Source organism: Sus scrofa, chromosome 12 (genome assembly GCF_054392235.1).
Source record: "Sus scrofa isolate SSC_HxYL_T2T_F1_AM1 chromosome 12, Sscrofa_HxYL_maternal_Yorkshire_Landrace_v2.0, whole genome shotgun sequence".
NCBI lineage: Eukaryota > Metazoa > Chordata > Mammalia > Artiodactyla > Suidae > Sus > Sus scrofa.
In genome coordinates, this window is record NC_139394.1 from 13,613,096 (window position 1) to 13,629,996 (window position 16,901).

The 16,901-nt window shown below is 38.0% G+C and overlaps 1 protein-coding gene across 18 annotated transcripts in view; it reads right to left on the minus strand.

Moving 5' to 3' along the window:
• Positions 1 to 16,901, minus strand: part of HELZ (helicase with zinc finger) — a 160,410-nt gene that overhangs the window by 61,046 nt on the left and 82,463 nt on the right. For 16 of the 18 annotated variants that reach the window (XM_084983937.1, XM_084983936.1, XM_021066747.2 and 13 more), the window contains 6 exons: positions 15,950 to 16,128; positions 13,145 to 13,263; positions 11,342 to 11,487; positions 9,648 to 9,795; positions 5,615 to 5,798; positions 3,598 to 3,826 (listed from right to left, as the gene is read on the minus strand). In XM_084983937.1, coding sequence (XP_084840063.1) covers positions 3,598 to 3,826; positions 5,615 to 5,798; positions 9,648 to 9,795; positions 11,342 to 11,487; positions 13,145 to 13,263; positions 15,950 to 16,128 — 1,005 coding nt within the window. Of the gene's footprint in view, positions 1 to 3,597; positions 3,827 to 5,614; positions 5,799 to 9,647; positions 9,796 to 9,873; positions 11,488 to 13,144; positions 13,264 to 15,949; positions 16,129 to 16,901 lie in introns of all 18 variants that reach the window. The other 2 variants (XM_084983945.1, XM_084983946.1) reach the window with 1 other exon arrangement.

Genomic DNA, 16,901 nt, shown 5'->3' on the forward strand with positions numbered 1-16,901 from the left:
TCACACACACACACACACACACACCTCTCTTCCCATGAGACATGTTTATATCGCACGTGGTAAATGGAACGTGCTAATGAAGGAATTCGGTTTGGAGGAAGACCTTCTCCAAACACACTGGTTTGAAGAAGTGTCTGCCCCTCCTCTCTTTGCCTCTCCCCATTCAGTGCAGACTTACCCATGCATATGCATCACTTCCTGGGAAGAGCTTGGGTTTTAAAATCAATCTGACATCTGTTTGAGTGAGCCACTTAATAGCTATGTGGTCTTGGGCAGTAATTTAAACTCTCTGCATCAGGCTGCCCATTTAAGATCCAAATAAAATACCAACATTGCAGGGTTATTGGGATGACTGAACGAGGGAGTGTGCACAGCACTTAACCTAGCACCGGGCATAGAGAAAGTTGTCCATAAAAAGCAGGCTATATATTAATATTTGTTGGTTTGGCAAGTGGGAGAAGGGCAAGTTCCCTACATTCATTTAGGGTTAATAAAAAATTCTGTTTAAAATAATTTACAACAAAAAGGATTATTATAACTGGTTGCCTTCTAAACTGGTATAGTATACGCAGTAATTATTCCTTGAAAACTTGATGAATATTTGGAAATATCATACGAGGTTTTTATAAATGTCAAATGAGGTAGGAGGGAGACATCCTGACTGACTCAAACCACAAGCAATTCACTCCTTTAATGTTACTGTGCCTAAGAATTACATTACGTTCTCCAGGTTTACCTGTACTATGAGATTAATTTAACTTCTAATGAAACTGGAAAGAGTAAAGCATAAATATCCATATGCCTCAACTACCAGCTCTTGGGTTAGAGCTGATTAAGTTGTCTAAACATAGATAATCGGCATTCCCACTTAGCTATGGGTCACACGATTTTCTCTCTCTACACAATACACTGACCTCTCTGAAAATATCTTACTTAGATAATAAATTAATTTGCAGTCTTTGACACACTCCAGCGGAGTAATAAGAAATAAGCAACCAGTAGACCTGGCTTCAAGTTAAAAATTAGCCCTGGATAATTCTGACAGCAAGGCCTCAGGAAGAATTATTCACCTATTTGCTCTGAGAAAATAACAACTTATGTCAGAGAAGGGGTGAAAAATGCTGATCACATGAAATTCACAGTATAATATGACTCTATGGAAAGAGGTAATGGTTTTAAAAAAAATATTCATGTTGGTAAGTGTTTGGAGTTATTTAAAAAGAGACCACAAGTAATGTCACTTAAGACTACTGTTATACCTATTTATTCTCCCAGCAGTCTCTAGTTGTTTTTAATATGTCCTCTTATTTTACACGTTTTAATCCATTAAATTATAATCAAACTGTATGTGTTCTCACACTTAGCAAATGATAAATATAAACAAAAAAGGTAAAATACACAGCTGATAAATATAAACAAAAAAGGTAAAATACACAGCAATATTCTAACCAAATACATTTTCTCTCTTTTTTTTTTTTTTTTTTTTCCTTTGCCTTTTCTAGGGCCGCACTTGAGGCATATGAAGGTTCCCAGACTAGGGGTCTAGTCAGAGCTGTAGCCGCCAGCCGGGCCTGCACCACAGCCACAGCAACTCGAGATCCGAGCCGCATCTGTGACCTATACCACAGCTCATGGCAACGCTGGATCCTTAACCCACTGAGTGGGGCCAGGGATTGAACCCGCAACCTCATGGTTCCTAGCTGGATTCGTTAACCACTGAGCCATGATGGGAACTCCTAACCAAATACATTTTCAATGAATAGAAAAGTAACTAAAATAAAATTCTCAGGAAGGAAGCCAAATTAACATACTAAAGTTGTATTCATTTATATCTCAGAATTAATATATTTTCTTCCCCAGCTTTTTGTCATCAGTGTCTATAAAAACTAATGGAAATCTATTTTTTTACATGAAATTAAAGATATTTTAGGAGTTCCTATTGTGGCTCAGCAGGTTACGGACCTGACATTGTCTCTGTGAGGATGTAGGTTTGATTCCTGACCTCATTCAGTGGGTTAAGGATCCAGCATTACCACAAAATGCAGTGTAGGTTGCAGATGTGGCTCAGATCCAATGTTGCTGCGGCCGTGGCGTAAGCCACAGCTGCTGCTCTGATTCAACCCTTGGCCCAGGAACCTCCATACACCACAAGTGCAGCTGTAAAAAGAAAAAGAAAAAAGATATTTTACAACAGAATTATTTAGCAAAATATAAACAAATCATGGACCATTCAATTTTTTTTTCTTAAAAATGAAAGGTTATTTTTTCATACTGTAACCACAAATTCAGTTTTACTTGATTCCTTTGTTAATGGGTTTCCCCTATAAAGTATATGCTCGTCTTTTGGAGTCTTCAACCCAATACATTTAGCTTATTCTTAAAAGTCCCAAATTATCTCCCTTCCCATACAATGAGTATCTTTTTCAAACAGACAATAAAATGCTGCTGTATCTATACCACAAAAGAAAATTTGGTTTAAAAAGCCCACTTCCTAACAACTTTGTCCACTTTAATTCTAAAGTATCAAGAAGAAAGAATTCTCTGAGGCCTATTTGAGCCTATGCACATCTCTTCCTATTTTTCTGAACTTTGACAGGTATTAGAATACTTATCAAATTTCACATAATCCCTAGCATATTTCTTTCTTTCTCATAAAGATTCCATTCAATGCTTTTGTTAGAGTTAACATAGTTTTTCAAACTCAAGTCTTACACCTCTGTCTTCACAGAGTTAAAACTCCTATTAACGAGTATAAATCATAACTGTACAAAGAGAAATTGTTTATGTTGATACTTTAATAATGTTCCTTATGACCTCAATCTAAGGAATACTAACAAGGCTTCCAAAGGAAAGTAACCACCCCTCTTAACTTCCCTGGTTTTCAGATCCTCTGGATTAGCCAGATACAAGGAACCGTTTACATTGAGAAGCCCTGAGAGAAAATTAAAAGGAAACAATGATGAAGGGAAAAAAGAGGAAAGTACGGATATAAAACTTAGTCTCCATCAGATCATGCATGGACATACTGCACTGGTCGGGACCCCTGTGCTGGCTGTTCTGTCCTTCTGGAGGACTTTTATCCCAAGTACCTGTGCAGCTCATTCCCTTACCTCCAAAGTCAGCTTCTCCGTGAGGCCTGCTCTGACCACACCACATGCAATCACACACCCACACACCCCACCCATCACTCCTAACCCTCCATAAATGTCCTATTTCTTTTCCATTGAACTTGCCATGTAAAGCAGTACAAAGTGTTTTCATTTTGTTTTACTGTCACTTCCCCTCTCCTCCCCAGTAAAATGTTATGTCCCACAAAGGCAGCGATTTCTGTCTACTTTGTTCACTGATGTGTCCTCAGTGGCTAGAAGAGTGCCTAGAACACAGTAGGCCCTCAGGAAGTACCTGCAGAATGATGACTAACAGAATGAATACGCAATTATGTATATAATGAATAGACTCAAAGCAATGTATTTTTGTGCTCCCACTGGATATTAGGTAAGACTGAACTTATCCAAGAGGTCAAATAAATGCGTGCACAGGGACGCAAATTACTCTACATTTTCCCCTTTAATGTCCCAAACACCGACACATAGTTACCTGCATCTTCCAATAGAGCACAGAGCAATGGGATCACCCACCACAGCAACCAGGGATTGTGCTCTTGTGATGGCAGTATTGAGAAGCTTGTAGTTAGACAAAAAACCATAATCTAAGTCCTCTGTGGAATCTTCCAGCAGTTGCTCTTTCTTTTTAATTGGTGTCTGTTTATGTTTACAAGTATGCCTTGTACGTACTGTGCTAAGAAACAAAACTCTGAATTGCTTTCCTATTAAAAAAAAAAGACGATTGTTATTTTGAACCACTGATATAATAAAAGCATTTCATTTTCTCAAATGCTATTGTAAAACACAGGGGTTGATGAGGATGTGAAGAAACTGGAACTCCTGTACAGTGCAGATGGAAACGCATGTAAAACGCTTTGGAAAATAATATGGCAGTTCCTCAAAAAATTACGCATAGAATTAACATATCATACAGCAATTCTACTTCTGGATATACACCCAAAAGAACTGAAAGCAGGACTCAAACAGATATTTGCACACCCATGTTCACAATAGCATTATTCACCAACAGCCAAAAGGCGGAACCAACCCAAGTGTCCACCAACAGATGAGCAGATAAACAAAATGTGGTCTGTACATACAACGGGAGGTTACTCAGTCTTAAAAAGGAAGGAATTCTGACACCTGCTACAACATGGATGAACCTTGAAGACATTACCCTAAGTGAAAACAAGCCGGTCACAAAAGGACCAATACTCTGTGATTCCACTTGTCTCAAGTATATAATCAAATTCATAAACAGAAAGTAGAATGATGATTGCCAGTGGCTGAGGGGAGGAGGGAGGCGGAATAAGGCGTTAGTGTTTAATGGGGAGAGAATTTCAGCTTTACAAGATGAAAAGAGTTCTGGAGATAAACACTAGTGATGGTTACACAACAGTATGGATGTACTTCATGCCCACAAACTGTGGCATTTTGTGAACACATAAAAATGGTTAAAATGGTAAATTTCCATAGAAAATTCTTAATATTATTGCTGGAAAACCCTCAGTGATTACCTATTCCAAGGTGCCATTCAATACAAGGACCCCTCCCTGAAGCAGGGCCATCTAGCCTCTCACTGACCAAAGTAGACCCAGCTGACTCCACAAGGAATCCTACAGAGTCTAGTTTGTGCAACACTTTTCCCCATGCTCTTTCTTAGAGTAGCACATCTATTCCCTTATTCTACGACAAGCCTCCACATACCTGAAGACAGTTTTAACGCCAATTCTTCTTCCTCTCTTTGCTAGACCAAACAATCCCAGTTCTTTCAACCCTTTCTGACTCCATGTGGCAGTGTCCAGACCACACCTGTGCTAGGTCTTCCTTGGATGCTTCCTGGTTTACTAGTAATACTCCTAAAATGCACACCCAAATTCTGAGTGACCTGAACACATGGTATATAGTAGAGCTATTTTTTCCCTCATGATCTGGAAAGTGTATTACTCTTACTATTGTGCATTCCCAGGAAAGCTAAGATTATACTGTATACTGGGCTTTTCTGGTACCCGCATCGTAGTGTTACTTTTCACTTACTTCAATGGACAAATTTTATGGCAACTTATTACATGAAAATTTAGGAATTGCTGGAAACTGTTCACTTAAGACAGTGTGGATAAAGAACAAGCCTTTAAAAATACATGTAAACAAAATTTGTTTGACAGGTTCAAGATTTTTAAAAATCTTTATGAGTAAACTGGTTCTGGATATATTATAATAACAATAGGTGTGGTGTGCTACTGTGATTGGAAGTACAGCACACAGATATTTACCCAGTTACAGTTACTGAAGAAGTCCATTTGCTCATGTCTTTTTTTGGATATAAAAATTTAATAAACATGTAAATGAACTTGACCTTTAGTTGCCAAATTTGACATTAAAGAACTTGGTATGAAATGAACACATAACTGCTTATCCAGAAAAGAAATCTTGGAAACTAAAAATCAAATGCGCATACACTTTTAGATTTAAGCATCCGCATAGCATAATTCACTTCAATTGACACTTACCTTGAACATTTAGCACCCTTTCTACATTAACATCAGACAATCTCTTTTTTCGAAGTTCGGCACGTATCCTGAACACTTGATCAGCATATGGAGTCACCACACCGATACTGCCATCATCCAACTTCCCCCACGCTACTGGCCACTTCCGTCTTAACTCTTCCACACGTTCCACCACTTCAAATACCTTTAAACAAACGTACATATATACACATTAAAGCTACACGAATGTTTGGAGAAAAGAACAGGGTAACTGAGATAGTTCTACAAAGGATTCTAATTCAGTAAATGTCATTTCAAATTTATACCTCTAAATAGGAATCATGCTTTGCTGATATGAACACAGGGAGAATCAAAAAGTTTTATTTACATTTCCAGGAATATACATCTACAATAATGCACCCAGTGAAAACATGAAAGTCGGAGACACCTAGTCTCCATTCTTAAATGGGAACAGACTCAAGTTCCTGTTTAGAGAGAAGTGCATTAAAACGGCAACCCCATCTAGTGAACAGGGAAGCAAGTCCCCTACATTCGCAATATTTCTCAGCTCACCCTCTCTGGATCAGGCCAGTGAAACTAACCAAGCCACTAAAAGATGCCTAGGGTCAGCGCGGCAGTACAAGGTCTGCCACTGCCCCCTCCCCCATTCATATAACTAAACAGAGCAGCCAATGGCTGGCATCAAAACACAGCTGGGATTAGGACAAATTTGGAGTGGAGAGAGAGACTTTCAGAATTCCCTGCCTTTTAGTGGTACGAGTTTGCCCAAGTCATTTCATTACGCTTGCAATAAAGTAACAGTCTGTTACCTATCTGAATTTTTTGGACCCCTACTTATAGTTTCAATGTTTGCCACAGCAGGGGAATAAAATGATTAATAAAACATGTTCCCTGCTTGCTAAGAGATTACTAAATATTTAGAAAAGAGATTCCTAGCTCAAAAACACATCTAATAAGGCAAGCTCAATAGAGGGTCAGGCAAGAGTGCAAGGGCAGAGAAGAAGGAGATAAATTTTTAATGTAGCTTAAATACACTATTAATTTACTATTTGTTAGCAATAACTACTTAAATTTATAATAGTGACTATTCCAAAATTTGACAATTTTTAAGAAGGATCACTGGCTAGGATGCAGGTCCCACTTTCTAGATACAAATTCAACAAATGATAGAGGCATAGACTATAGTCACCCTACTGTTATAATGATATTAATAGCAAGTAAAACAAATTTACAGCCTGGTCAAAGAGTCTCATGAGCCAAGTGGACAGAAAACATAATGCTCTCACTATAAGGAACAAGAAAGGTGGGTCTGAGTTTCCTGCAACAAAGAATAAGAGAAAGCTGTCTCTACCCATTTAGTTAGATATGGTGGTAAATGAAGGTTGTGGAGACACTTCTGTTGCCCTCCCCCCACCATTCCTACCACTAAGCAACACATAGCTATTTCTGCACTTCTTCCCTCTGCTACACTACATGGCAGGCAGCATAAGACTGGAGTTGAAATACACAGGCTTGGAATGGTGGTATGAAGAGCTTGGGGAAACCTCTCTCTCAGACAGATATCTATTAAGCTGGTCAAAAATTAGCAGACAAGCATTCAAAATCTCTGGAGATTGATCAAAGAGCTTACAAGAAACTGAGAAACATTTATCCAACAAAATCTATAGAAAGTCAGTAAGAAGAGTGGAAGGCCAGGGCCTTCAAGCTAGGGACTGCACCCACTCCCCCAGAGCTCTGTCTTACAGGACTGTTTCAGCAGCCACGGGACAGTTCCCATCTGCTCCAGCGCTCTGGGGTGAAAGAGCTATTCCAGGTGGTTTGGGCAGCTGGTGAACACCAGAGATCTCATTTCCCTCAGCAACATGCTGCAGAAGGCCTCTGAGCAGCTAGCAGCAATTGGGTAGTTGTAAGAGGAACAGTGGGAGGATAGCGCAGTCTCCTTTTCCTGAGCAGGACAGATTATGGGAGAGCTGATCCACTGGGCTTGGCAGCCAAGTGACAGTTGCCATCTCCCCAGCTCCCTGAGACAGAAGACCCCTTCTAAGTAGATTCAGCAAGCCAATGAACATCGGCAGACCCCAGATGCCCCAGCTCTGGGTTGCAGAAGATCCACATTGGGGGGTACAGCAGGCGGATGGTCGCCCCTGGATGGCAGTACGGATTGGACACACATATCCAACACACACAGAGCTCCATCCACAAGGTGAGGCGGCCAGTGAAGAGTGAGCGACTTGTCCTCCCGCAGCAAGTCCTCCATAAGTTCTGCCCCTGCCACAGGGCCAACTTCAGGAGGGGTACGCTGTGGTGTAATTAATGACCCAGGCATGAAAAGTAAAATAACTGGAATGAAAAATTCACTAGAGGACCACAACCAAAGATTTAAGCTGGCAGAAAACAAGTCAACATACACAAAAATAGAGATCATGATATCTGAAGAACAGAGGGAAAAAAATGAACAAAGCCTCAGAGAAACAAGGAACACCATTAAGCTTACCAACATACATATATATAATGAGAGAACCAAAAGAGACAGAAAGGAGCAGAAAAAAATTCAAAAAAGTAATGGCTAAAAATCTTCCAAGTTTGATGAAAAATTTTAATCGGCACATGAAGTTCAGTGAACTTCAAGGAAGATGAGCACAAAGAGATTCTTATCCAGACACATCATAGTCTACACGGTGGAAGTCACAAACAAAAATAAAATCTTGAAAACAGCAACAAAAAAACCAACTCACCACTTACAAAGAATTCCAGTAAGATTAATAGATGACTTCTTATCAGAAACAATGAAGGCAATAAAGCAGTAGGAAAGCATATTTCAATGCGCTGAAAGAAATAACTCAAATAATCATCTAATACCCAGCAAAGCTACTTTTCAAAACTGAAGGCAAAATAAAGATAATCCCAGATAAACAACAACTGAAAGAATTCCTTACTAGCAAACCTGCCCTGAAAGAAACACTAAAAGAAGTTCTTCAGGCTCAAAGCAAGAGATACCAGAGACACAAAGCATACTACTAAAGGTAATTATGTGGTTAATTATAAGAGACAGTGAAACAGTATATTTATTTTCCTTTTCCTCTTAACTGATTTTCCATCCAGCGGTTTCCAACCTGAATGCAAAAAGTAATAAAGGAAACTCTAGAGCTATTTGTCAATATTTCAAACATGTAAAGAAAAGTATACTTTTTCCTAAAATTAATTGGCATAACTAACAAAAACGTCAGGTTTCTTTGCTTTTAGCTAGGATTTTGTCAAGTGAGTCCTGTCGATTTTCTTGTACTGACTTCTTACTACAGTCTCTGATCAATTGTTTAAAGGAAAGATGAATTACTATTATAGAATAAAAGCCATTTCTTTGTAAATAAAATGAGTAAAGCATGGGACTCAAGGGAGGAAAAGAAGATGGAGATGACAGATCAAGAACCATTCCCGTAATCACCTACCTGCACGCCCCTCCCCTGGGCTGCCTCAACTCCACACCCCTTGGGACAGCCAGAGCCTAAGCTCAGGGTCTCTGGTCTGCTGGCCCCTAAAGACGTCACAGGTTTTGACCCCTCATACTACCCACGTTCTCTCTGACCCTAGAAACTGTAAGAGACTCTTACAAGCTGCAGTATACGATGGGTTAGCAACACCGCCATCTGGGTCTGTGTGATCTCTCTGGAGCACAGGACTCTGGGATTCAAGTCTTACTCATTTTAAATGAGACCTCATTTGAGTATGCACTATAAAATTGGATCACAGTCCATTTTAAATGGGTGACAATAATAAACAATTTTAAAAAACACATCGGCTTTTTTTTTAAACGAAGTTACATATTCTAGCATAAGACAAAATGTAAACCTAAGTTTTTGTTTCCCACAGGAGATACATCTTAACAAATCGTTATACAAGAAAAAATAGTTTCATACTACTTTTATGTAAGCGAAGTCAACACAATAAAACATCACCCCAAATTTTAAATAAATGCTAAACAAGACCAGACTATGTGACTAAAAATGTTAACAATTTACAAAGAGAACTAAGATACCTCTGCATTATTATAAAAAGCTGTGCTATTTTTTTCCTGTACATCTTCCCCCCGTGCTGTAAAGAAAGTGAGGGGGTAGAAATCCTTGTGTGCTGGCTGCTTTCCACTGGCCATCAGTTTGCCCTCATAGAAGAGTTCAGAGGTGTAACTGCAGAAAAAGACCAAAATAATAAATACAGAGTAATCTATCATCAAAATTAATTTTACCCATAAGAAAAAAAATTACCTGTCAACTCTAATGTTGCTTTATGCCCATGATTAATTTTAATCCAAACATCTAATACCTATGACTCCAAGATCGTCTCCAAAATTAACCACAGCAATAAAAACTCCGAGTATGTCACTGCTAAAATGGATTGATCTGAGGAAGGCATGAAGCCAGAATATAGAAAGAAAAGGAAGAAATGACGACAGTTCAATACTAGATGAGAATCTTGCACTATGAGGAAATTTGCTAACTAATATGTTTTCTACACTAAAAATTTTTAAATGCACATTTTTACTCATGTGGATCATATACTTACGCATGAAAACACAAAGATCTACAGACACTGAAACAACACACACAAATGAAGGACATTGGAGTCTTCAACTGTAAAATGAACACTCTTTACTAATGAAGATATTATGTAGTACTTGATTCATCACTGACTGCAGCAAATGACTGGCAATATAAAAGAGGAATCACATTTTGAGATACTGATAAAAGCCATAGTTAAATCTAAATTTATTTTTATATCTACCCTATCGCTTTCAGAAAAACCTAAAAATAGGAGTTCCCATCGTGGCTCAGCGGAAATGAATCTGACCAGTATCTATTATAAGGATGCAGGTTCGATCCCTGACCTTGCTCAGTGGATTAAGGATCCGGCATTGCCGTGAGCTGCAGTGATGGTCGCAGACACGGCTTGGATCCCATGTTGCTGTGGCAAGCAACTACAGCTCTGATTCAACCCCTAGCCTAGGAATCTGCATATGCTGCCGGTGCAGCCCTAAAAAGACAAAAAAAAAAAAAAAAAGAGAGAGAGAGAGAGAAACCTAAAAAAGATTTTCACATGGCTGCCATAATCAGTATTATTAAATTATACTAAACTTCTAAAAATCTTCAGTTTTTGGTGGTGGTAGTGACTGCAAAGCTTTCCAGAGGGCTGGCAACATTCTGTTTCTTGGTCTAGATGCCAGCTCCAAGGGCATGTTGTTTGTGGCCACTCAGTGAATTCTCACTTAGGCTCTTTTTACGTTTACAGAGGCATGCCACATTTAATAAAACCCTTAAAAGAACATTAGTACTGAATTTCATGGTTTTCCTTCTTTCCTCCCTTCCATGCTTCTCTTCTTATGAAACAGCTTCCTCGTATAACATAGCCAGACACATATACACAGACCATTATGTAGTTTCTCAATGTTTCTATTACATCACGTAGTTTTACATACATATGACATATACTATATATTTAGTCGCAGAAAAATGTTATCGCTAGTAGAACCTAAAGTTTTCGTTTCTAGAACTGCCCTATTGTGAAAAATTACAGCTCTGACTTTGAAGTGTTCTTTACAGACATAAAATTAAACATAATTTGCAACACTAGGGACACCGTATAACTCTGCTGGAAATAACCTGTCCCTGGGAACAGTTTTCAGTTCCCTCCCACCAGACCACAGGAAGTGTGACAGAGGGGGCTCTTCACACCTACTTGATGATAGCTTCATGCGAGCGGTAGTTCTCACACAGGAGGATCCTACAAGGAAACTCGGCAGGGTAATGCTCATAGAGTCGATCAAGTAATGAAACATGAAGGTTTCTCTCCCTGGCAAACTCGCTGTAAACAAAAGGACTGAGCTGTAACAGATAAACATACAGAGAAAATTTAACTAGATATACAAACAGTATTTTTTTTTAACATACTTACAAAAAAAATCCACCATGCTATAATTTCTGATGCACTAAACCTCAACATGCTAAATGCTAGAAGAAGTCAAAAATATTTTATAAGAACAATTTTACTACTATAAAGAATAGGCTGTATTCTAACTTTTCATTTCAGTATATTAAACTAACCTAGAGTTTCTACACATAAGTTAATAAAGGGCTCCTCCAACATAATAAATCACTATCAGTAATTTTGTGGATGCAATCCACTGCATCATTGAGGAAGTCAATCAACTATTTCACTAAAATTAATCAATTATTTAAAATAGTAAGCTTGGAGTTCCCACTGTGGCTCAGTGGTAATGAACATGACTAGTATCCATGAGGACACGGGTTCAATCCCTGTGCCTACCCAGTGGGTTAAGGATCCAGTGTTGCCGTGGGCTGCGGTGTAGGTAGTAGTTTCCACTCAGATCTGGCATTGCTGTGGCTGTGGCATATAGGCTGGCAGCTGCAGCTCCAATTTGACCCCTAGCCTGGCAACTTACAAAAGCCACCAGTGTGGCCCTAAAAAAAACTTAAATAAACAAATAAATAATAAAATAAAATGGTAAGCTGGCAGGATATACAGCCTATGACTTAAAAAGTTTTTCAATAAACAGCAAAAAAGCCATATTTATCTCTTAAAGTATAAGGAACCATTCTGATTATAACTTGACACAAAGAACAAAATTAAACTACTTCTGGCAAAGAAATAAAAACAAAATTTGTTCCTTTATATTCAACTCTTTCCTGGGTATTTGGATAGCTACAGCTGCAACTATCATATAGGTGCAATCTTAACTGTGACAAAAGAGAAAGAACCTCAAATTGCAACTTTGTAAAATTGATAGTTTAATAGAAAAACTGCAATTCTCTTTCTAGGTATTAAGATCAGACATGCTCTTTGAGATTTTGACTATTATTTTTAATTAAGTGCTTTTTTCCTATAATAGTAAAAAAGGAACCCTTTGGAAAAACAAATGTTGAGGAGAGGAACTGGGGAATCATAAGAAGGATAATTTAAATTTGGTAAAGAAAAGTAAAAATAAAATATTGATACTATAGAGAACTGAACTTCAAATTAAGACACATGAAAATCTTAACACCGATGAACTCATTCACTCCATCCTCTACCAAAGAAGGAACAAAAGTGGTGGGATAGCAATTTTCCTTCAGAAATACCAACATTTGGAGTTCCCACCGAGGCTCAGTGGTTAATGAATCTGACTGGCAACCGTGAGGACGCAGGTTCGATCCCTGGCCTTGCTCAGTGAGTTAAGGATCCAGCGTTGCCATGAGCTGCGGTGTAGGCCAGCTCGGATCCTGTGTAGCTGTGGCTGTGGGGTAGGCCGGCGGCTACAGCTTCAATTGGACCCTAGCCTGGGAACCTCCATGTGCTGCAAGTGCAGCCCCAAAAAGCCAAAAAAAAAAAAAAAAAAGAAATACCATTTTTCACTATTAGTACAGAAATATTTAAAGAACTTAAATGGGATACATGGTACAATTTCATAGGACGTTTTAGAAAACAAAATAGTAAATATCAAATATCAGTTTCTTTCAACAGGATGACTCAGAGGGCACCTACCTGCATGTGGTCACCAGCCAGGACAATCCGAGTGTTTTTAGTTGCTAATGCTAGAGGCATAATGGTTTCACACTCCATGGCCTGGGCAGCCTCATCTAACAGAATGTGTGTAAAAAACCCTACAAAGTACAGTATAAACATAGTACAATGTATTATAACAGTGATAGAGGGAGGAGCAAGCAGTATTTTTTCTTTTCTGTTAAGGAAAGAGTTTAGTGTGCTAATTTAAGAGCTGTGAGTACTTTTAATGCCAATCCTTAAATTAGAAAATAGTCTACTCAAAACACAGAAGTTGAAAGAAATAACTATTTCACTCAATAATAGATATGGAAATGGCATCTGGTGCTAAGGGCCATGAGACTAATAGTTAAAATCAGTACATATAAAAAAGACAGTAGTTTTTCACCACAAAGAAAGAAAAGCTGACAACAAAACAGTGACAGGCTCAAAGTCCTTTCACTATCTATTTGCTAAAAACACCAAGAATAAAACAATGGTAGTTTATAAGTAACTTTAGCCAAAGCATACATACTAGGCATTAAAATAAAGAAAATCCTACCCAAAATCTAATATAAAGAGAAAGCTATAATCCAACTTTGACCAAAAACGAAGGTTATCCATTAGCAAATTCACCATTTTAATTGTCTAGGTTTCTTTTGTGTGTGTGTGTCTGTCTATAAGTGTGTTTGTGTGTGTGTGTGTGCGCATAGACAGATTATACCTAATTTTTTAGTCTAAGACCCTATCCTGGCTGAAAAAACAGCACCGGTCTGCAAAAAAAAAAAAAAAATGACACCACAAATATCAAAAATGGACATCAGCAAATACCCTCCAGAGACAAACACCTACACAGTAGGCATAAAGAATCTTTGTACAGAACGGAGGAAAAACATCTTTGCCCCTAAAAGAGGGGAAAGAAGCAAAAATCTCCTCGCTGCCTCAATGTGAAGAAGTAAACGTCCACTACTGCCAAGTCACTGCCGTAGAGCAAAGGGGGCCTCTTTTCATTCGCACAGCAAAGAACACAGTGGCTTCTCAACAGAAGGACAAGTTATAAAACTCTCTGGATTAATTAGCCTCCTGTGAGTTGGCCCAAGGATAACAGAGGTATCAGTAAATGTTGTCTATTTAATGATAGCAGCCCAAGCATGATTTGGGCATGTGTATTTTTCTCCCTGTTGAGAAGAATTTGTGGTTTTTGTCTTACAAGACTAATTAAGGAAGATGACTATAAACGTAGGATCAAATTGGAAAACACAAGACTAGTGAAAGAAAATCTGTTTTCATTAGGTAACATTTTAATTAAATAGAGCTAGGCTTGAATCATGAACTGAATAAATCATGAAACTATTGTACTACTGTATAAGCTAGTAAAAGTAACTTGAATTAGTCAAACTGATTTATCCTGAGCTTTGGTTGTCCTACCTGTAAATTAACACTCCACAGAGTTGATATGAGAATTACATAAAGTATAAACAATGTCCAGAACAAAGCAGATAGCTGACTTCTAATAAGAATTCGTCTACACTGACTCTTGCTCTTCAAGGCCATTCTTTAACTCACCCTCACAAAAATATACTGTTTATGAGATTTGGGTGTATAATTTATGTATAGAGTATAATCATAAAGTAGTAAGACTAATTTAAAATAAATGTACCAAAATTTAATTTCAAATAATGCTGTTCCATTCAAAGTCAGTTGAGAAAAAAATGTAACTCATTCCAATGATGCAGTCATTGTTCAAAACATTTTTGAAACTCTGCTTTTGTAACTGCCCTCATCAGCTAGCCATGAGCTGCACACACAAGTCTCATTACATGAGAGGCACGTCTCACTTTCCTTTTTTTTTTTTAACCCCAATGGCTAGGTTTGATCACCTACCTTATTCATCACACATGTCTCAGATTTTGAAGCTTTTTCTAAAATCAAATCTATGCTCAAAAAAGGAAGTTTGGCCACCGTTCATTCATTTAACATAAAGAGAGGTTTATCAAGGGCCTCCAGGTGTCTATACCCTGGGCCAAGTGCCAGCAATGCAAGGTGAAAAGAACTGGCTCTGCGTTCCAGGGATTTAAAAGAATTTGTCACTGACTCTGAAAGCAATTCCAAAAGGAAAGAGCAAAAAAATGCTAAGCAATGTAACAATTATAATACAGCAGTAATAAGTGAATGTTCTTCCAAAGCAACTAACTTAAAGTGATACCACAGTTTGATGGTTAAATTCTGCCATATTATCAGAACTTCTTGTCACCCTATAGGCTGTACTTGGTGTATTCGTTTGATTTTACATAGTTCCTGAACTTAAATATAAAAATCATAATAGTATGTCATTTAAAAAACCTGTCATAATTGTTGTCTCTACACTATATTAATGCAAAACTATTTTTAAACATGAGAAAATTGTAAAAAAAAAAAAATACTTATAGTGTCCAAACATGAATTTTTCACATGATCAATAGTAAGTAAATACCATCTGATCAACCAGAAAACAAACAGAACAGCAATCACTAGACTGTCTAAACTAGGGGTTGACAATTTTGTGTGTGTGGGAAGGGTGAACAATATTTATTTTAGGTTTTTTGGCCATACAATCTCTGTTGCAACTACTCAGTCAGCTGCCATGGCACAAAAGCATCTATAGAAAATATAGGTAAATAAATGGGCATGATAGTGTTCCATCCGATAAAACTTTATTGATAAAAGCAGACAGTAGACCAGATATGGCCCATAGGCCACCCCTGGTCTAAACTGAATGCAGGAGCCCTATGCATTCAGATACCCTATCTGTGTCTTGGGTCAGCATACCAGGTTCAAGATCCAACTGACAGAGGTACTGAGAAGTATTCAATGTAACAACAACCACTCGGTGTTTAAGAATATCTTCTTTCTGTGGCATCTGAAAGGTGGAATGTGCGCTTGAGATCAAACAGTACTGATGCACGACTGGGTGGACAGTCTTTACCCAGCGATTTCTGAAATATACCCTATAAAAGAAGATAATATTGCCTATTTATAAACATCTTACCATTATCTGATTACCAAATATTGACATTATGATTTTAAGACTACAATATCTGGAAATTAACAAATCTGATAAACATTAACACTCTACTGGATTAGAATTTAACATATAGCTTTGACTTCTACCAAAAAAAGAATCAAGCAGAAAGTATATACATTATAATAAGATAAATATCTAATTATTCTTAAGCATTCAGATTAATCTTACAACAGAAGGACACACAAAGAGCTTCATAAGAATAGGGTTTTTTTAATTCAAAACATTCCCATTTGGGACTTTTTTTCTAGACTATTCTTACAAAAATAAACTTAACTTATATTTTCATTATCTATGCTAATAAGAAAATAGTGAATGGCATACTTACAAAAGCAATTTAAAAGTAATTGCATTTCACATTAGAATACATTCTTTTTTTTTTTTTTTTTTTTTTTTTTTTTGTCTTTTTACTATTTCTTGGGCCGCTCTCGTGGCATATGGAGATTCCCAGGCTAGGGGTCCAGTCGGAGCCGTAGACACCAGCCTACGCCAGAGCCACAGCAACTCGGGATCCGAGCCGCGTCTGCAACCTACATCACAGCTCACAGCAACACCGGATCATTAACCCACTGAGCAAGGGCAGGGATGGAACCCGCAACCTCATGGTTCCTAGTCGGATTCGTTAACCACTGCACCATGACGGGAACTCCTAGAATACATCATTATACCTATATTTAAATAGACCTCTACCTAAAGTTC